This window comes from Lepisosteus oculatus, chromosome 28 (assembly GCF_040954835.1).
Source record: "Lepisosteus oculatus isolate fLepOcu1 chromosome 28, fLepOcu1.hap2, whole genome shotgun sequence".
Classification (NCBI taxonomy): domain Eukaryota; kingdom Metazoa; phylum Chordata; class Actinopteri; order Semionotiformes; family Lepisosteidae; genus Lepisosteus; species Lepisosteus oculatus.
This window is the reverse complement of record NC_090723.1, coordinates 9,690,042-9,711,066: the sequence shown is the minus strand read 5'-3', so window position 1 is coordinate 9,711,066 and position 21,025 is coordinate 9,690,042. Positions and strand designations below refer to the sequence as shown.

The 21,025-nt window shown below is 49.2% G+C and overlaps 2 protein-coding genes and 1 long non-coding RNA gene across 5 annotated transcripts in view; 1 reads left to right on the top strand and 2 right to left on the bottom strand.

Annotated features, from left to right (window-relative positions):
- The window catches only part of LOC102693448 (retinol dehydrogenase 8-like), a 15,540-nt gene extending 8,647 nt beyond the window's left edge, over positions 1 to 6,893 (bottom strand). Inside the window, exons 1-2 of one of the 2 annotated variants that reach the window (XR_011183915.1) lie at positions 6,703 to 6,893; positions 1,080 to 1,241 (exon numbers count right to left, since the gene is read on the bottom strand). Coding sequence is in view for 1 of the 2 variants with exons in the window: in XM_006638366.3 (XP_006638429.2) it covers positions 1,080 to 1,241; positions 6,703 to 6,829 (289 nt within the window). In the remaining variant the exon portion in view is untranslated. The remainder of the gene's footprint in view (positions 1 to 1,079; positions 1,242 to 6,702) is intronic. The other variant, XM_006638366.3, reaches the window with a different exon arrangement.
- LOC107079308 (uncharacterized) lies at positions 1,118 to 15,705 on the top strand. 2 transcript variants are annotated; one of them, XR_001480256.2, is made up of 4 exons: positions 1,118 to 1,205; positions 2,444 to 2,519; positions 11,022 to 11,213; positions 12,058 to 15,705. It is a non-coding gene; the product is annotated as an uncharacterized lncRNA (long non-coding RNA). The 2 variants fall into 2 exon arrangements; XR_001480257.2 differs by lacking the exons at positions 1,118 to 1,205; positions 2,444 to 2,519 and adding an exon at positions 3,118 to 3,885.
- cdc6 (cell division cycle 6 homolog (S. cerevisiae)) lies at positions 13,759 to 21,025 on the bottom strand. Its single transcript, XM_015362337.2, has 12 exons — positions 20,937 to 21,025; positions 19,355 to 19,505; positions 18,286 to 18,633; positions 18,004 to 18,203; positions 17,432 to 17,601; positions 17,245 to 17,351; positions 17,014 to 17,153; positions 16,831 to 16,931; positions 16,463 to 16,521; positions 15,748 to 15,917; positions 14,410 to 14,550; positions 13,759 to 14,314 (listed from the first exon to the last, which is right to left on the bottom strand). The coding sequence occupies exons 2-12, from the start codon at positions 19,503 to 19,505 to the stop codon at positions 14,225 to 14,227; spliced, it is 1,677 nt and encodes a 558-aa protein (XP_015217823.1). The 5' UTR covers positions 20,937 to 21,025; the 3' UTR covers positions 13,759 to 14,224.

Below are 21,025 nucleotides of genomic sequence, written 5' to 3'. Positions count from 1 at the left end.
CTGCTGGGTTTCAGATCGCTGGAATGTGCTTTTCTCTGTTTTTCTGCTGCAGAAACAACGGAGATTGAAAGTAAGGGGAAAGGGAGGAGAATGTAATTGTGGAATTAACACTATCACCGTTCCAGTATAGTTTTAATTATTACCTGCTGTGTTAAAATCAGATTAAAGGAGGGAATAATCTCTTGCAATTCGCTGTTGTCTAACGAGAGCCCTTATTGCTCTCTTCGCTTTGTGTTGCCTTTGCCAAGACTTGTTTTAAACAGGGGGATCCTTCTCAGAGCTCACTGACATGAAAGGTGGTAGGAAGGTAAATTAGTGTTGCACAGTGGTCTTCAGCCCAGTTGTGACACTTGAAGTGCTTCCCCAGCTCTGCTCCTGCGTCACATTAATGGATTGTGTGTGAAACAGCCTTTACTTTGGAATTCAGAGCCAAAATTAGAAGAGAGGTGTTCAGAAGCAGACTGTACAAAGCAGTGTTGGTCTTGTTCCCGCCTTCTGTTTTCAGAGGTGCTTGTTCAGTGTAGGCCCAAGTAGCACAGCAAGGCTGAAGAAGTCCATGCTGTTCTTCTGTGGTAATACGATGTAAAGATACTGTACCAGGGAGAGCTGCTACTCTGATGAGTGTGTGGGCGATGTTATGTGTGTTGGCATCAGGCCTGGGATCAATTATGGCTGTACGTGTAGAATTTGTAATCGAGTCAGTGATTTATGGCTCGTCTATGCTGAAACTGTAATTTTACTTCACAATAAGCACAGCAGTCGATCCCACTCAACACTCTGATTTCTTACTTTTTAAAACAAATTGAAAATCAAAATCAGATGAAGTCTCCAATTTATTGTATAGTGGGATTATCTGGGATGATCTGGCACAACAGCAGCTGTGCGTCTTACTGGAACTGTCATGATATAAACGGCCGCAGATCTGGCAGCTCTTGCTGAGCACCGTGTTGCTGCAGCTGTTTTGCGTTTGCCGGATGAAACCTCTGTGCGAAGGAGTTCTAACGCGACCTGTGGCCCCCAGGCCCAGTCTGGGGAGGATGGTGCCCGTGTTGGTTCCGGCGCGCGTGCCAGCAGCTCACCCACGACGTCGATGTGCCGGTCGGGCAGGCTCTCCACGCAGGCGTGGATGGAGGCCGCGTCGCACACATCCAGCTGCTTGATCTCCAGCGTTTGGCCCAGCTCCTCCCCCGCCGCCTCCTCCAGAGGTCCGCGCCTCTCCAGGTTCCGCATGGTGGCGACGACTGTGCTCCGCACACACAGGACACCCACAGTCAACACGCAGGACACAAGCAGGACACATGCAGGACACAAGCAGGGCACCCCCAGGACACCCACAGTTCACACGCAGGACACGAGCGGGACACACACAGGACACCCACAGTTCACACGCAGGACACGAGCGGGACACACACAGGACACCCACAGTTCACACGCAGGACACGAGCAGGACACCCACAAATCACACGCAGGACACGAGCAGGACACACGCAGGACACCCACAGTTCACACGCAGGACACGAGCAGGACACACGCAGGACACCCACAGTTCACACACAGGACACGAGCAGGACACACGCAGGACACACGCAGGACACGAGCAGGACACCCACAGTTCACACGCAGGACACAAGCAGGACACACGCAGGACACACGCAGGACACGAGCAGGACACACGCAGGACACACGCAGGACACGAAGCAAGGGAGGCCGTTCAGACACGGAGCACACAAGGTAAGGGAACACCACAAACCACAGAGTGAGCAAAGAGGAGGGGTTTGAGTCAGCAAGTCCATGTACATTTTGCATTCATAATTCAAAGATAAGAGTACAGACAGAGGTCTTTTTCTTTTGAGATGACTGTCAATTTATCATTTCCATGTTCTGCGATAAATGCGAAGGCTGAGTGCTGTGCTGTGTGGTCAGAATGTGTCAGACTCTTGACTTCCTTTCCCTGACACAGAACGCGGTGCTGCCCTCTCTGTGTCAAGCTGCTAGTTGTTCTCTCCGCTGCACACACACTCACCGAAGGTGTTTCGTCAGACCGCCCTGCCATTTAAAATTGAGCAGCTCCGACACAGATTCTGCTTGCTCAGCACAGCGCCCCGCAGCGAAGCAGCTCTCATGTGCATGCCAGCCGTCACCCCCGAGCACCGTGCAGGGCCTGACGCATACGCTCGGATGGCAAGAGGCTGACGTTTAAACAGGCCGAAACTGTGCATAGGCATGTGTGACAACTATCATGCAGTTTGTATCATCAGCACGTTCTTTCACGTGCCAAGGCAAGATCAAAGGTCCCTTTCACTGCTCTGAAAAGGCAAAAGAGAAGGGAGTGTGTTCTACGATGTTTTTTAATGGTTTTCACTGATCGCAGTGCATCAGACTGCACTCTGTGATGTAATGTTGATGAGAAATGAGTTACAGCTCATCTTTTTTTTTCTTACAGCATGTACAGTATGTGGCTCCTGTGTGGTGACAATGAAGACTTGGGCCTGTCTCCTTCATGCGTGAGAATCTGAAAGGTACTGAGTGCAGTACAGCGAGTCACAAGTACCTTCTGCTGAGTCTAGGTTCTGAGTCTTGGGCCCAGGAGCACACAGCTGAACTCCACACCTGTAAAGCACACCTGTCCTGCTCTCTAACAAGACACACACACAAAAAACATACTCACCTGAATCCCGAATCCAATGTTGTCGTAATATGATTTATCGACAGGGGTGCATCAAGGAGGGGGGACATAATTAACAGTAGATTTAATCACCAATCAAAACTGACAAACTGTACAGTGCCCTCTAAAAGTATTGTGACAAAAACCTTAATATTGGCGCACATGAAACAAATTATTCTGAGTCAGAGTTCGGAAGGTCACCTTTTATTTTTAGGATATATTTTGCAAACTGGATTAATCATTTTTCAACCAAAGAATTTGTTGTGTTCAGTCCCCCCCCCCCCCCCCAATTGAGGTGACCATAACTTAAAGCAAAGTAAAGAAGTGAAAAAGTCAGTATTTTGGAGCAGATCCCTTGCTTGCAATAATTGCATCAAGTCTCTGTCCCATCGATATCACCAGACTCTTGACTCCAAAAGTTTTTGCTTGTTGGTCGGGCTCTCTGTCTTCATTCTCCTATTGAACAAATGAAATGCATGCTCAATAGGATTCAGATCTGGTGATTGACTTGGAATTGTTTCACTTATTCTGTCTGATGAACTCCTGTGTTTAGTGTACAGTATGTTTCGGGACATTGGCCTGCTGCTTAATGAGCTCCCAATAAGTCTTGTGCCTTTTTTTCCCTTATATTTGCTGACAAGATCTGTTTGTATCTGAATTCATCCTACTGCTTCCATCTTCAGTTAAGTCAGTGGTTCTCAAACTACGGAGCGCCGCCAGGCGGTGCGCCATATGACCCTGGAACTTTGTTGTGTGCACTGAAAAATTGGGACGGGTTTTCATATTTTTTATTTTAATAAAATTAGCTTGTGTCGAATGCGCAGCCTATGTACTACGACACAGAGCTACAATGTAATTATATACCATTCTATAGGAATGCGTGCTACACACGCAAGTGACCAATTGAATTTGAAAAAAGTTCTCTCCAGCAAATACTGAGGTAGGAGAATGTGCGTGATTTTGGAACAATGTCAATGTTGTAAACACAGGAAAGCATAGAAATGCGTTCTGCGAGCGCTGGTAATCCTGTGAGCACAGGAAAGCGTGATAGCTAACAGAAAAATATTTAAGAACTGTTCTACGTTAATTTGAGAAAAATACACCGAGTGTCTCTGTGTTTCGCTCCCATGCGCATGAAAAAAAAAACTTATTTTAACTTCTGAGACGGACTCCGGAAACGGAAATGGGGAAAAATGCAAGCTTGCGGATTGCTAAAGCAGGTAAGCCCCACGCTATTTTTAAAGAACTTTGTTTACCGTTGGCAAAAGAGCTGACACGTATTATGTGTGGAGTAAAGGCTGCTAAACAGCTCGACCTGCTGCCCCCTCCGAAACACACAGTCACTCGTAGAATTATTGATATGTTGGATGATGTCAAAAGTACGCTGATAGAGCGCGTTAAGATGAGCAGATGCTTTTCACAGCAATTAGATGAGTCTGTAGATGCCTTTGATTTGGCCGGTTTGCTCGTTTACGTTAGATAAGAGTTTGAGGGCACGTCCCATGAGGACTTTCTGTTCTGTAACCCGCCACCAACAGGAGAGCACATACTTCAGCTTCTGAATGAATGTATCGAAGAGAATGGCATCGACGGGATAAAACGGGTCGGAGTTTGTACCGACGGTGCTAGAGCGATGACAAGCCGACACAGCGGTGTAGTTGCACGAATTAGAGAGGTTGCTCCAGATATAAAGCGGACGCCCTGCAGCATCCACCACGATGCCTTGGTGCCTGACGATTAAAAATCTGTTCGACTCTGTTGTGAATTGTATCAAGGCTCGACCAGTGAATTCACATCTGCTTTGCTCGACTAAACAGGCTCACCCCTCTCACTGAAATGGTGCTTTTTTATTGTTTATTTTTAATTGTTGTTGTTCCTGTTGTCTGTAAAGCGCTTTGAGAAGCCCCCTTTTTAAAGGCGCTATATCAAATACAGTTTATTATCATCATATTTATTATATGTGTATGTGAGTGTGTGCGTGCACGCGCCCTCATGTTGGTCATTGAGATCTTCTGGAGTTCCTATGAGAAGATGACTTGTAGGTGGTACTTGGATGCTTCAGTTTGATTATTGGTCCAAAAAGTTTGAGAACCACTGAGTTAAGTCATCAATAAAGACCATTGAGCCTGGTCCGGAAGCGGCCACACATGTCCGAGCCATGATACTCCCTCCACTATGCTTCACTGAAGAAGGGGGATGCTTATGGTCATTGTCCAGTTTTTCTCCACACTTTCGCCTTTCTATCACTTTGATAGGTGATCATTTCGGTCACTTAAAACCTAGTTGCAGAACTCTTGTTGCTCATCTTGGTATTTTTTTCAAGTTCCAGTTGAGCTCTTCTGTTCTTGCTGCTGTTGAGGGGCTCACACATTGCAGTACAGCCCCTGAATTTTTCTTGGTGAAATCTTCTGCGGACTGTGGTACTCGAGATTTGCACCCCCACACTGGAGATTATTTTGGATTTCACTAACAGTAATTTTAGGGTTCTTCTTTACACTCACAAATATCTTTCTGCCACCCACTGCATTTGTCTTTTTTGGACGCCCTGTTCTCTGCCTGTTCTTGTCTCCTCCAGTTGTTTCCTTTTTCTTAAGAACATTCCAGATTGTTGAATTTGCAGTGCCTTACCAATTTCTCTGATGCCCGTCATTTTCTTTCCTCTCATTTTCAAAATGGCTTTCTTTTCTGTCATGGTCTTCGTATTTCAACGGAAAGACTTCAGAAGCAGTTCCAAAGACCTCAACCATGCCTAGACCTCCACAGCTCTTTTATGTGTGTGAAATGTATGCAACTTGTAACACCTGGGCAGTTAGAAATAACTGTAAACCCATTCGACCCAATACGTATGCTCATCTAAAATGTGGGGTGTTGAACAAGAAAAGTGCTGTTTTTGTATGATGGTAAAACATTTATGCATAAAAATACCCATAGGTAAAATGGGATATTCTCTGCTTTTGTCTCGTATTCATCTTGTGACTTTAACTCCAAATGTCCTGAGTATACAGCTAATTTGAACTCTTGTTCCAATACTTTTGGGGGGCACTGTACGTACATTTTAAATGAACACTTGTAAATATTGTATATTTAAGTCTGCATGCTTGTTTTAAACTGGTAGGGCTTTTTGTCTCACATGGCTAACAGCTCTCACCATGACCTAAGGAATGTGTTCCTTATTCTCAGTTCATTTCAGTTTATTGTCATATGCACACCTGCAGTGAAATGCTTATTTGCAGGTACGCTCCAATACAAAGACATTAAAGGAATCACCAAAAACATAAACACAGAACAGCAGCAGCAATCAGTGTGAGCCAGTGGTCTGGGTAGAGTTCAGTATCCAGAGCTCAGAAATAAAGACTCAACAATAATGAATAATGATGAATGAAGAACTTGTCAGTGTGCGTGGCTGTAGTAACTAAAGCATACTGTAAAATCACTCTGCTGGACTTTCTGTAGGCGTCTGTCTTGCATCCAGTGTACAGTAGAATGCAGTACAGGACCAAACCACTAAATGTTGAACAAAGCTGGGATTTATAGCATCACCTTACAGTTTTGTTTCCTCACATGCTTTGTTTACAGTCGTCTATAATAAAGTTGTTACCTGCGTTGATACCCTGCAATACATTTCACATCCTATCTTCTAAGGATAAAGCAGTTTCTGCACATGGATGGATGTACGTGAATAATAATTTTATAAGAATATAAGGAAGGTTAGAAATAAGAGGAGGCCATTCACCCCGTTTTCTGTTTGGTACTTAATGTCTGTATTGTCTGTATGTTGTCTGTATGCCGACTTGTGAACTGAATGAGATCTGCACTCTTGACTGAATCTTCTGGTCTGAAATACCAGTGGTGTAGTAAGCATTAGAAACACACATATCCCAGAAAACCTAAAAAACACAAAAAACTGAAAAATAAATTTGTGTAAAATAGAAACTATGAATTAAATTGTCCAGGAAAGGTATGTAAAAATGAAGAACATTGGTCTCACATTTGTGAACTCAGTTGAGATAAAGTAACAGCAAGGCGTCAGTAATTACCTTTGAAACGTTGCTGGGGGTCCTTGGCCAGTTTGACAGCCATGGCCAGTCCGATCCCCGAGGAGCAGCCTGTAATCAGAACCACGCTCTGGGCCATCTCTGCTGCGTCTTGGGCCCGGGAGTACATAGCTGAACTCGACTGGGATGCAAGCTGTGCTGTAAAGCGCACCTGTCCTGCTCTCTGTGTTTTAAAGGCTTCAGACAGGGATTAGCTTCCTGGATTCTGGCTTATCTTGGAGGAGTGACCATTGACACCGCTGTGCTTCCCAGAGATGGTAGGAGAGCAGAAGTGTGAATGAAATAGAGACGCCTACTGCTACTGGTCACCCAGAGTTTTGTAGGCTGGGTAAACATGGCCTACTTGACCAAAATCAGTCAATTTAAAATGTCCATGCTTATCATATTGTGTTTTTTTACTTATGATGCCCTCTTTTAAGTGCCCTCTGGGGGTGGTTTCATGCTGTGAAAAATAGAAAAAGAGCAGTGAGATAGATATTGAGCTCCTCCCCTCCCTGTTAGGCTGAATCGAGTCAGGTTACCTGCGTGCACATTGTTGCTCTCCTCCAGCCAATGAACAGGTGGAAATAGAAAGGCAGTGGCTGCCTTTCTTCCTCTTCCAGTCTTCATCGTATTTCTGGTGGCAATGCAGAATATTTCGCCAGATATCGCCAGCAGCCCACTGAAGCTCAGCAGGTGTGAGCCTGGTCAGTACCTGGATGGGAGACCTCCTGGGAAAAACTAAGGTTGCTGCTGGAAGAGGTGTTAGTGGGGCCAGCAGGGGGCGCTCATCCTGCAGTCTATGTGGGTCCTAATGCCCCAGTATAGTGACGGGGACACTATACTGTAAACTGGCGCCGTCCTTTTGGTGAGATGTAAAACCGAGGTCCTGACTCTCTGTGGTCATTAAAATTCCCAGGGCATTTCTTGAAAAGAGTAGGAGTGTAACCCCGGTGTCCTGGCCAAATTTCCCATTGGCCCTTACCAATCATGGCCTCCTAATAATCCCCATCTCTGAACTGGCTTCATCACTCTGCTCTCCTCCTCACTGAGAGCTGGTGTGTGGTGAGCGTTCTGGCGCACTATGGCTGCCGTCACATCATCCAGGTGGGGCTGCACATTGGTGGTGGTGGAGGGGATCCCCATGACCTGTAAAGCGCTTTGAGTGGAGTGTCCAGAAAAGCGCTATATAAGTGTAAGCAGTTATTATTATTATTTGAAACACCAGGCGCATCACCGGCCAGCAGCACCTCTTGTGGCCTGTTTGCACACGTATATTCACCTCAGTTATTTAAGTGACACGAACAGAAGCCCTCACTGCCCTTGGTTCGCTCATCCAGTGGGGCTTGTCCGTCCGAGCACTGCTGTCAGTGGAAATGCGGAGACTTTCAGACCCCCAGAGCAGCAAGGCTGAGCACGTGTACAAGTCTGTTGTTCACAGTGAAAGACAAGTAGATTTCATCTCCAAATAAATGTTGAAGGCAAACTATCAAATTTTTAAGACCTGCAGTCTGGGGTGGATATGAATTGTTTTTTAGTGGAGAAGTGTGATGCTGAGGTGCAGTTAATGAATACAGTGATACCTGGATGGGGAATTCAGCTCCTCGTGCCCATAGTGTGCTCAGTCAGAGCTTTGTAAGTATGAACATTAGCTACTGTATCTGCTGCTGATGTAGCAGGTATTTTAAATACCACTATATTTGTTACATTTAAGTGTTTGAAAACCATCCAAACTTATTAGGTAATATAGTCAATGTTATCATCTGCTTCAGCCCCAGGGGAAGAGCCTGTTAGTGAACCCTCCTCTGATCCAGCCCAGACTCATTCACACAAGGGAACCAGAGTCTTAATATGACGAAACCCAAAACTGAAAGGAAATCGCTTGACATAAAAGCCTTTTGTCTTCAGTGATGTTAACATTGGGGAAGATGGAAGCTGAAATGTGTTTGGTACACTGTTTTTAAGAAGGTTCAAAATGTATATGTTTGGGCTCCTTGTGGGGTGATCGGGGTCACAGCAGGGGATGTGATCAAGGCCTGCACTCCCCACACCGGGGTCAGGGGTCAGAGGTCATAGCCCAACTGTGCCAGCTTCAGCAATTGGGGACCACAGAAAATAGTCGCGCTGCAACCAGAGGCATAGATTGTAAAAGCTTTCCTTGAAAATTACTGTGCACCCAGCGCCTACACGGCTGTCAGTCATTTTCACAGTGGAGCGTGACCTGTTCAGATGTAGGATGTGGTCTGAGGTTTGGGCACAGGTTGAGAGTCTTTTAAAAGACAGGGGAGTCTATGGTGAATGTGAGCCGGGAAACCGGTTGCTGTCGGAGCCATGCCCCAGAGGCCGATGAGTCAGAGCGGTTCTGTTTGGGGGCGCACAGGGAGGATGTGTGACCCCATTTCTGTGTGACGCCAGCTCAGCTGGGCAGTCTAAGAGAGTGGAGAGAACAGTGCTGGGCTGAGCACTGACAGCAAGTAATTAAAAAAAAAGATAAGCTATTCATACGTGTTTGTGAATGGAAAATAAAGTACTTATAAAAATATTATTATTTGACACGTCAAATAAATGTGTCTGTGTCCAGCTCTTCATCTGCTAATCCTTTCATGATGTTGATCTTAAAAACAGCAGCAGTCCCACCAGTGTGAGATCACCCTGTGTCCTCTGAGTTGATCTTCTTTTGCTCTCAATCCAATTACAGCTGTGCAGCTGCTTGGCTGGAGGACAGTAATACAGGGTCAGACTCCCCCTCCCCACCGTCACCCTGGACGGATTGCATACCTTGCACAAAATGGCATGACGCATCTATTAATACCTTCTGCGAAACAGTCCAGCTCCCCTTTGCTTAATGGTCTTGGCGTGCCTGAGTTTGACCCATGGGGTCATTATGAATTAAAACACAGCCCCCCCACCCAAGCGTGTATGATCAGTCTGACTTACATGCCTAATCTCTATTAGACTATATAGGGAGCTTATTGTGAGAGGGATACACAGATCCTTATCCCCCCACTCCCCCCGCCCATGGTCACCCTGCTGGGCCCAGGCATGTCTTCAGACCACTGCCCACACACCGGCGGACCCCGGCCAGGCCCTGAGCCTGGTGATAAAACAGAACAGCTGGGCACTAATACAGCACCCTTTCCAAAGAACTAGAACAACAAGGGGCTGTTATGTAGGATAACAGTATTAAGAGGAAGCAGGAGTTCTGTTGTTTTATATTTTTCCCCTATTGAAATGTCTTTTCCTCCATGTTATGTACATGGCTACTGGGCTGGTTCAGGGCTGGCCCCGGCGAGGGAGAGCGCTGCCCCTGCTTGTCTCTGCTGCTCTTCTGCCCGGAGAGCGGCTCTGGCTGTAAAACACTGCACAGCTGCCCTCCTGGCGCAGACCCCAGCCTCAGAGAGTGCAGTGCCGGGCTGCAGGAGAGCTGGGCACAGGGGCTGCGGCCTGTCGTTTTCCCCTGATTACATCACCTGTTCTCGGCAAAGGGGCTCAACTGCCTCACAGCAGGAAGCCGTCTGTGGCTTTCTGAGTCTGTGTGCATCGTGCCTCTTCACAGACACAGATTTCTTTGACATTTCCTGGACAGTTTTTATCAACTTAAAGCAGGGGGGCCGAGTACGTTTCATTGTCAGTTTAAATGAAGCGCGCGCTCTAACAGGGACAATACCACAGCAGCACCCGAAAGCCCAGCTGTCCTTATGATTAATTTAATTCTGTCGATGAGTTTTCTGCTCATTTATGAAGGTTTTGTGAATTTGTAACTAAAAGTAATATTACTATAATTATTGTCATTTCTCAAGGTTTATTTGTAGGTTTTCAGACCTTAAAAAAAGCATTGACGAGAGCTGCACAGACCATTCAGCTGATTTTATAAATCATCCATCCATTTTCTAATGCTTTACCCGATTCAGGGTGACGGAGGAGCCAGAGCCTGTCTCAGCAGGCAAAGGGGTGCAAGGCGGGGTACACCCTGGATGGGACACCAGTTCCTCACAGAGACACACTCAAACCAGGAGCCAGTCAACCTGCCAGCATGTCTTTGTGCTGTGGGAGAACACCCACTTGAACACAAGCAGAACACAAACTCCACACAGGGACCCCAGGAACTGAACCCAGGGCCCCAGTGCTGTGAGGCCGCAGTGCTAACAACTGCACCCCTGTGCTGGCCACATCATTATTTAAATAATCAAATAAATTATATAATAAACTTTTAATATTATATAACCACATTTTTCATAGGGTTAGGTATTGTTTTAGCCTTAGGGTTGTGTTTTAAACTTCAAGCTGTTTACACCTCTAAAGGTTTTTTGTTTTGTTTTCAGGAAGTGGTAATGGGGGTTTTTAACAACTGAAGCCCCCGGCCCAGGAAGAGGAACACCCAGGCAGAGGTTAATACACTGCTGCTGTAGCACTGCTATGATAGATTTCATTCTTAGGTTGGAATTATTTATCATGTGCACCCTACTTTTTCACATAAAGGGATACTCATGCTACATTGCTTGCTGCAGGCTATGGTAAGTACTGTCTCCAGTTTTGGATTAGGGATCTTTTCTTCACCCAAGCTTTGAATATACAAATTTAAAAGTAATACCCACACTATGATAGGAAACAGTTTTTCCACTGCTTAACGGTTCGGCTATAATAATGCCCATAATGGGTTTTAGGAGCAGAGTATGTTGGACAAAAGGTGCAAAAAAGAAAATAGTGTTTTCTGCATCCAAGGTAACAAGCAAGATATCTGCAGCATTTGGAAATCTCAGTGCAAGAGCTCAGCTGTGCTCTGTGCTTGGGATCTGCTCGTCAGTGCAAGAGCTCAGCTGTGCTCTGGGAGTAGTGTCTGCTCGTCAGTGCTAGAGCTCATCAGTGCTAGAGATCAGCCTGTGATTTGGGAGTTATGAGTTTTCAGTGCATCCATAAAGACATGAGAACAGTTTCAAATGAGAGGAGCCGTTTGTCCCCTCAAACTCATTTTGTTAGTTGGTCCCTAATTGGTCCGATGATTTCATTAAGCTGTTTCTTGAAAGAAACGGGGGCCAGGCACGGCAGCTAGTTCCACACTCCCACAGCTCTAAGCATAGAACCTTGTCTCATTTTCTCCATTTTGAAAGCACTTCCACGTCATTTCCATTTGTGTTCTCTGGCTTGTATATCACTGCCAGTGCTGATAAAGCCAGTTCTAATACCGCATCACTCATTTAGGACCCAGAGTTGAATTGCACACAAATAATGCATTAGTGCTGCAGTTCAGCATGCAGAAACAAGCTACCAGTGTTGGGGAAACACAACGCCACACTATGCAAAAGAATGCAAATGCTGCTCCCTAGTGACCAAGGATATAAAATGATTCATATTTTTCAGAACCTCTTGCGAGTTCCCCCTTCGTGCACCAGATCAGGAAACATGAAGAAGGCACAGGCTGGATCGGGAACTGGATCAGACCTTGCTCATCCTTCCTCCCTGGGAGCTCTGCCTGTTTGCGCAGGACTGCGTGGAGATATGCCGTCTCGGGCTTCACTACACCACCCGGACCAGCAAGGGGACCTTGGCGGAGAAGACCCACCCTGCAGCGTCTCCGGCTGGGAAATTGACTGGATTACAGAAGCAATAATCCAGAAGCAAATCCCATAATGGAATTGTGAGAAACTGTCAGCATTCATTAACCAAGGGGTCTGCAGGTCAGCTTTGCCCTAATCTAGTGGGGCCGCAGCTTTGGGCTCTCGCTGCGACAGCGGTGCCAGTGCCCAAGCTGGTCAAAGAAGAGTGGCACCAGCCCGTGCTGCAGATCTGTATGCACCCTCTGTGCCCACCTGTGCTTTCTGTCCAAGAAGTAGGCATAGGTGCTACTCAACTTCAAACCCAACCACTCACCCTTTTTGGATTTCTTCAACAAACGTGGGAGGAAAGGTCTGCGGATCAAGAGGAACAGACTCAGTTTAAAGGTTTGGATTTGGCCTTCATAGTGACCCATAGACCCAGAGGCCGGTTACATAACTCAAAGCCCTTTGTCTCTTGCTGTTTATATCAGGCAGTTCCTTGAACTGGGATACATCCATAACCGCAGGGGCTGAGCCAAAGCTGTTTAAAGCGATCAAGCCCTTTATTTCTTGACACGAATTACTGTACAGGATGAGAGCAAAGCTGCTCCTTCACATCCTGACAACAAAAGAGAGAAAGGTTCCCGTTGAAACCCGCATGAGATAGATAAAGGATTAAATAAAAAGGTTACCGACTACAGGAGTTGTGCTTGGAAGCCTGGAACATCTTGGACCGGCCCCCTGCTGGCCAAAACGAGTAACAGAGAGTGATGCTGAAGGCTGGTGGCACCAGGACATTAAACATTGCACAGCTGGGTCTCTGTCCCTCTGTCCCCCATACATGTGGCTGTTTGTGCAATTTGTAGCGGAGTAGTTTATCATCTGCAGGACCAGATAGGCACTTACAGAAATGAAACAGATGCTTTTGAGCAGCTGGAGTGCAGCTGAATTAATACAAACTAGAAAAACATTCAATGTTTTATTTAACTCAAATACCAATGTGTCACTTTAAGTAACATTCATTTGAACATATTCCAAAAGATCTTGCATGCAAGCAAAAACACTTGGTACTTTCTTCTATAATGGGAAGTAAACTCCCTTCATAGAAAAATCATCCAGTAAGAAGATTCATTACTGAGGAGTCGGGCATAAGCTGCTTTGTCTTAACCTCTGGCTGTGAGCCAGCGACGGGACCACAGGACCCCCAGGCAGGGGGGAGAGAACCGATTAACGGAGGTGGTGGGGGGTTGAGGGGGGGTCTGTGCAGGCAAGAGAAGTGTCCGATGGTATGGGCTTGCTCTTGGTGGGGGGCATCCCTCACAAACCAGTAAACAGCCCAGGGGCCTGGGTGACCGATACACTTGGAAAGAAAAGGTATCCTGAACATTTGTGCACCTCTATAAAAATATTTGAGTATTTATTCATGTTTTGGCTGCAATCTGATTCATAATTCATAATCTACCATACAGCCCTACTAGGCTGTGCTCTAAAACACACTGACCCCTTCAAGGAGAAGGACACAGGCTGGGTGTCAAAAGAACAATGTACATTTATTTAAAAAAAATAAAGCCATCAACATGGAAAACCCTTAACGGGTGCATACTGTAGCATTCAGAAAACTTTTTAAAAAAATAAACGAGTTCTAAAAGCTACAAGACCATGCCTATACAACTTTTGCACTTCTCACTAAGTGCTGCATAAAAACTTAAAACACAATAAAAGATTTAAAAAGATAAATACTGCGCAGAGTTCTGTGGATTAAAAACCAGGTGATCAGTCCTTTGTCTTCACCGGGTGGAGACGCTAAGGTGCTGGACCCTGCAGGAGTGACGACACTCCCAGGGGCCTGAGGCTGACCTCCCAGCCCCCAGAGCAGCTGACCCGCCACTGCTGAAGCCCTCACAGAGGACAAGGAGCCCGTCTGGAATCTCCCCAGCAAAAAGTCTGGTTTTAAAAACGTTCCCGTACACGGAGGCCAACGAGGAGCCGCCTCAGGGCAGGCCGGCCGCCAGGATGCTGCCCAGGAGGGCCTTGTCCTTCAGGGCGTGTTCCACGTCCTTCTCCTGCATCTTCAGGCTCACCTGCAGGAGGAGGACAGAGACGAGGCGGTTGGGACGATGCTGGAACACGCGCGATGACGGACCTCGCCCCCCCCCGCCCCCGGCGCCCGCAGTACCTTGGTGAGCCGCGCCTCCTTGGCCTTCTTGAGCCCGAACACCCCCCGGCTCTCCAGCAGCGTGCAGAGAGACAGACACTCGCCGGACGCCACCGCGCTCACCTGCCGCTGGCGGCACAGGCGGCTGTACACCTCGTGGAGCTGCGGAGCGGGAGGGAGAGGGGCGTTACTGTGGGCACACAGGCCTGGGGCCGAGGCCAGCCACAGGGCTCGTCCTGCTTTTGGTTTAAGATCTAACTTCAATGTCCATCCGAATGGGTGGAAGTGTGTCTTTGGCCTCCCCATACACAACTACAAAAACACCACTCAAAACACACAATAGTCCCAGACATGCAACAATATACACACATCTCACTCTGCCTGTCTTACACTACATAATCTGATAGCTTCATACAGGAAACAGACACTTTTTCCCCCCCACACAGGCATAGAAATTCCAAACCTCTTCCCTGAAGGAAGCAGTTTGACAACCCCTCCCACCTTCTTCATTCCCCTTTCAAAGACCAGCTGAGCTCTCTTTTGAACTGCGGTATAGTACAGCTCTTAAAGCCATTTCTGTGGTCAACCAATTATTTTACTGGCAATATGAACAATTCTGGCCAGTTTCCCTTTATTAATACTCCGGCTACCAGACCACACCGCGATACCAAATGTGAGGATGCTTTCTACTGACATCCTGTAAAATCTTTTACAAAGTTTGTGTTCCAGTGGCCCTGGCTCCCCTTCCTGTATAGCCTCCCTCCAAGTCGTCTTAACCTCCCAGACAAAAACTAGCCTTCTTAAAAATGCCATTGGCATTCTCTGTGAAGTTTAAATGATCATCTATCAATTTTCCTAGGTGCTTGAAACACTGATCAACCTCCACAGGCTGATTAATAAGAGGGAGAGGTTGAAATCTAACATTTTACTATCACAAGTATCCAGTTCTTTGGTGTCATCTGCATTAATATGAAGCTCAACTCACACCACCTTCCCAGTTTACTCATCTGTCCCACCCCTTCGCCATCATCCCCAGGAAATTAACTTACGAGGGCCCTATCATCTGAGCAATAGATTAACAGAAGTCCCCTGCATTTTCTTTTCATTTGTATAGGCAGAAAATGGTAAAGGTGACAAAACACAGCCCGGGGAACTCGGGTATTAAAACAAATTTCACTGCTCGTAAGAACCTGCTGTGGGCGATCAGTTTTACAAGCTTCCCATTAACGTCCAAACCCAACAGCCGTTCCAGTAGTATGCTGTATTAACTCGTATGAAATGCTGAAGTATAAATGAATAAATGAAACAGTCATGCAACAGTCCCGTGCGTGTCGTTTCGGATTGCCCGGCCGTGCCCACCTTGCCCAGCGGGAGCTCCCTGCTCTTGCCGTGCTGGCTCTGCAGCAGCAGGGCACACACCAGCAGCTTCTGCTGCAGGGGGAAGCACTCCGCCTCGCCCCCCGCCATGCGCTCCCCGTACACCTCCGACAGCACCCGGGACACCTGCGGCAGGCTGGCCCGCGGCGCGCCTGCAAGAGACGCACACGAGCACGCGTCACTCTCCCACTCGCAGCGCAGGGCTGAGGCCCAGGGAGGGCGCAAGATTGACGTTTGATTAACTCTTCACCAGCAGGGAAACCCTGGACTGGCTCAGACAGCTGTGCAATGGGAGTCTGAGGCCCCGCCATGATCTCATACTGCTCCCACGGTGAATTTCTCCATTCAGGAGAAGATCAGGTCACTTTATTGACCCTATACAATTTCTTGTATTAGGAATTCCTCTTTTAACAGACCCCAACTTGCTCTCCATGAGACACACAGACAGGGAGAGAAGCTGGGGGTCAGAGAGCAGGGTCAGCCATTTATACGGCACCCCTGGAGCAGTTGGGGTTAAGGCCTTGCTCAGGGGCCCAACGGAGTAGGATTTCTCTGCCGGCTGTGGGATACGAACCAGCAGCCTTCCAGCCACAGGCTCAGATCCTGAGCCACCACTCCTGTCCCAAACTGAACAAGGCCGTCCCGATCCCATGTACCCACGCCCAACCTGAGGACAGAGGGGCAGCTCTGATCCTACCTTTCGATTCAGACGCCTTCTGGCTTCGGACGTCCGACTCCACCATCTCCACAGCTCTCCTGGGGGGGGACAGAGACAGGGGTCAGGGGTCAGAGCAGGGGCTCGACTGGGCCGATTATAGTTAACAACGAGCACCCAGAGCAAGTCCCAGCCAAGCAATACTGTGGATTATCTACACACGGACCTAGTGTTACCTGAAGCATCAGGGTGTCTATGAAAAACACACACTGCGCACTGAACAATGAACAGCCCTTGAGTAAGCTTGAGTTACTGCTGGGTATACTGTTTACAACACACCTCAGATGTTCCAGGTCCGTATGAACAGCCTGACCCGTGAGATCGACTGGGGACGCAGCCCGCTTGCTCACCTGCAGATGTCCAGAGCCTTGCGAGCGTCTCCCGACACCGCCGACACCTTCCGGGCACAGAACTGCACCGCCACTCCGTCCAGGACAGGCTCCCCGGACACCTGAGCGAGGGAGAGGGGGAAGATGAAGGAGAGAGAAGCGGGGCGCTGGAGAAGAAAGAAGAGGGGCGCAGGTGCGCCTTACCTGAGCCAGCCTGTCCTGCACGATGGCGGTCAGCTCCTGGCGGCTGTAGGGAGGGAAGTTGAGCAGCAGGGGGCGGCAGTGAGGCCGAGACTGGAGTCTGGGTAGGATACGATCTGTCAGGTCCAGGGCATTGGCAATACCTGCAGGGAGGACGAGGAGAAAGGATTGAGCTTCGTCCGGAAGAGGGGGAGGCACCCCTTGCTCCCGACGGCTCTGCGGCGCGAGGCTCACCGATGAGACAGAGGCGCGAGCTGGCCAGCCAGGGCCACTCGAAGATGGTGTAGAGGACATCCTGGGCCTTGCTGTCCAGCTGGTCCATCTCGTCCAGAACGAGCAGGCTGGTGAGAGACAGAGGAGGGTCAGGACCACAGCCACCCACACAGCCAGGAGGTATGCGCGCCGGCAGGCAGACACTCACACCATGGGCCCGGGGCGGGTGACGAGCTTCTCCAGCCGCCTGTCCGAGTCCTTGGGCTGGGATTGGCCCCCCGCGGCCCCCAGCCGCTCGGCCACCAGGGCGAAGACGGCCTGAGAGCTGCGCAGAGTCATGCAGTTGATAAAAACACACTGGGCGCCCTGCAGCTCCTCCTGCAGAGAGAGAGAGATTCACAGCTCCGTCAGCACAGACGGAGGAACAGGCGATGGAGAAACAAGAGAAAATCTAGATCCAAGGGCCAGGAACCAGCAGACACTTCCTCCAGAGTGAGCTTCCAAGTAAGCAGTTAACCTCTTTATTTTCTTACACATGAACAGGATGCCGCTTAAGGTCTTTCACAGTTAATTACTCACTTCAATAAAGGCTCTGATTTAAAGAATAAAAAAAATTGAGCCAAGGCACAAGTAACAGTTATCCAGACCCAGATTGGAACAGAAACCAGAGACACTGAGGTGCCACAGGAAGCGAGTCTGACACCCCTGCAGTAAAAGGAGGAAGAGGAAAGACCTCAGCCCCCCAGCCGGCCCTGGGGAGGAGAAGCACGAGCCACTGACCCGACAGTCCTGCAGGATGCGGGTCAGGCAGGCCGTCTTGCCTGTGCCCGGAGCTCCGGAGATGTACAGGCTGCCCGGGCGCCGACCTTTGACCCTCTCGCACAGGAAGGAGCGGATTACGGCACTCTCTCGGTCCCGGGACAGCAGCCTCTCCGGCAGGGAGGTGTGCAGAGCCTGCTTCACCTGCTGGAAGCGGGAATCTGCAGGAGGGGGGCAGACAGTGAGCCCGGGCAGCACCCCCGAGAGGCGGCGAGAGGAAAGGGGGGGGCGGAGGAAACTCACTGTCGTTGGCGAAGAGCCGCACCACGGGGGGGCGCCTCTCTCCCTGGGCTCCGGCGGGAGAGCTGCCCGGCGTCTCCTGCCTGCAGCGGAACGGGGAGCGCGCTGGGGACCCCTTGGCTGTCGGGGTGGTGCAGGCCCGCTGGGGGGTCCCGAGTTTCGGGGAGCTCGGCACCTCAGCGGGGCAGCTGGGAGCAGCCGGCTTGACCGGAGAGGGCGCGTCCCGGCACGGCACGTTCTCGTCGAAGCTCAGCCTGCGCGACCCGCGCGCGGGGGAGGGGTCCCTCAGCCGGCTCTGCTTCGGGGGGGATCCCAGGACCCCCGGGGGCAGGTTGCACCCATTTTCAGCTCCTGCACAGGGAAGACCCCCCAAAGAAAGCATCAGCACCCGCCCAAACCCTTCGGCTTCCCACTAGTGGGCCACCCAGCAGCAAAGCAACACCTGCCGTCGGAAAATAAGTTTGAAAATACCCGTCGCTCAGCTTCAATCTGACGATTCAGCTACAAACAAGAAGCACTTTCAACAGACTATCAATCCATCCATTTGCTCTTCCAATCCAGGGCAGCCAGAGCCTGTCCCAGAAAGCAACAGGCACAAGGCCCACCCTGGCAGGGGAGCCAGTCTGCTGGAGGACAGACACGCACACAGACACCCCAGGGCACATTCTCCCAGGAGCCAGTTAACCCCCCAGCATGTCTCTGGACTCTAGGAGAAGGAAACCTGAGCAAACTTGGGGAGAACATACAAACTCCACACAGACAGCAGCCCAGGACCACAACTGAACTCGGGGTGCTTACTCCAGCGCTGTAAGGCAACAGTGCTGACCACTGCAACACCATGCCCCTAAAGAATCAGAATTCATGCAAGATATATATGGGGGCTACAGTTCTCAAGGTGTTGCAAGTAAATCATGCTCCATTTTAACAAGAACTAACAGCGACACCACCGGCTGCTAAACCCAGCCTTTGAGCGATTCTGACTAACCCTGCAGCTGGGCAGTGCAGAGCAGAGCAGAGACCTGGCGCCCCACGCAGGCGACAGCGGGAGACGCGGCGATCGAGGGGACCTTACCCAGGCGTTTCCTCGGGCTGAGTGGCAGCACAGCCCCGCTGGGCGGGGGCTCGGCTCGGGCGACAGGCTGGGGCTTGGCCGCAGCTGCCCTGGAGGACTTCCTGCGGGGGTACTGGAGCGTGGGCTGGCTGCGAGACCTGGTGGTGGGCATCTGCAACACAGAGACAGCGGGTCTGAGATGAAGCAGCCTTCAGCGCGGGATTGAGTCTTCAGAGCAGAACCAGGACAGGAAGTGACAAGCTAGCACCTTTACAGCAAGCTTTCATTAGATCACTGATGCCTTACTTGAGCTAAGAAGGTGCTTCAATTGAATATTTACATTTTGTTTCCAATCACAAGATTGGGTTTTTACAAAATACAACAGTTAAATCACCAGCATGTTTAAGAGCTGGGGGAAAAAACCAAGGGCAAAATAATCTTATTAGTAGTACGTCAGTGAAGGGGCTCGGCTGGATCAGAACCAGCAGGTGTGGGGGTTCACCGGGCCCAGGAACCTCTGCTCAACACTGACGTCATTCATGCTCGACGCCAGGTCACGGCGTAACAGTGGCGCGTCTTACTCCTACAACAATAGGTTCCCGCGTCTGAAATATCTTTAAGAAACTTAATCTTTATTGTTCCCTTTTTCTCACTGAAGGTCCTGAATCTCGTGGGAAACGTACGTTCACAGGCGAAGAAACTGGTTTCACAGTTCAATTTCACTCGCCCGAGTGACACGACTCTCGCCAGAGTCTCTCCAGGGCCCGTTAGCCCTTGTCCGGCCCCTGCATCGCCGTAAACAGACTACAGTATCGACGACACACAGGCTCTAACCTCGTTAGAAATCGCGTCTGAAGACTTTAGACCCCAACAAACCCAGAGTTACCGGAGGATCTGCGCGGCTGCTGTCGAATGTGCTAGATCATCAATACCCAATCCAAACAGCAGCTTATCACGCAAACTGGACCGCGGGTATTGCAGTGTGGAGCTTTACAGCCTTGAAACTGCACCACTGAAGGCCATTCCGACTGCAAACGGGGAAATTCCAAGCTTTGTAAATGATTTCAGGGAGCGATCCTTGTGCAGACGGGCGCGGGAGTCGCACAGGCCGGCCTGCGGTCGTGGCGCCAAGTCCTGGAGACTCCCGGCGCCCACGTGTGTTTACAGGAGAAAACCCGTGTGACCCGAACAAATACTGAGCAGAAAACCGTAATAACTCCAGAGAAGGTCAGGTCAGTCAACCTTCCTTTTCTCTGTCAACCCTGTCTTCTGTAAGAATAGCGAAGACTGGCTCCCGCGGTTACTGGCGCCCACGGCCAGCAGCACTCACAAACATTCTCGCTTGCAGTTTTTAATCACTACACAGCGCCCCGTTTCTAACAAGTTTCCAAGCGAACGGTTAGGACTTAGGTTAGGTTACGACAGGATCAGTGTCTGTATTGGCACTGTGATGCTGTATGAAACTGTAATCATTTGTAATCGCTGCTATTTAAGAGTTGGCGCCATACAAAATGACCATTTACCCTTGAATTAGGCAAGACCCGAAGAAAAGACAAAAGACGAAGAGATCATACATATACGTAGAACTATAATTTCCACTTACCTTAAAATATCGGTCAATTTAATCTCCTAGGAACCCTTTTAAAGGACTGTCTTGTGTCCTGTTGCAAACTCTGAGATACAGGAACGATT

What these genes read in the sequence shown, in the direction of transcription:
- cdc6 (XM_015362337.2), bottom strand. Translation starts at nt 19,505, where the DNA reads ATGCCCACCACCAGGTCTCGCAGCCAGCCCACGCTCCAGTACCCCCGC. An exon ending in CAGCCCGAGGAAACGCCTGG is followed by an intron (nt 18,634 to 19,354) that starts GTAAGGTCCCCT and finishes TTCCCTGTGCAG; the next exon opens with GAGCTGAAAATGGGTGCAAC. An exon ending in GCATCCTGCAGGACTGTCGG is followed by an intron (nt 17,602 to 18,003) that starts GTCAGTGGCTCG and finishes CTCTCTCTGCAG; the next exon opens with GAGGAGCTGCAGGGCGCCCA.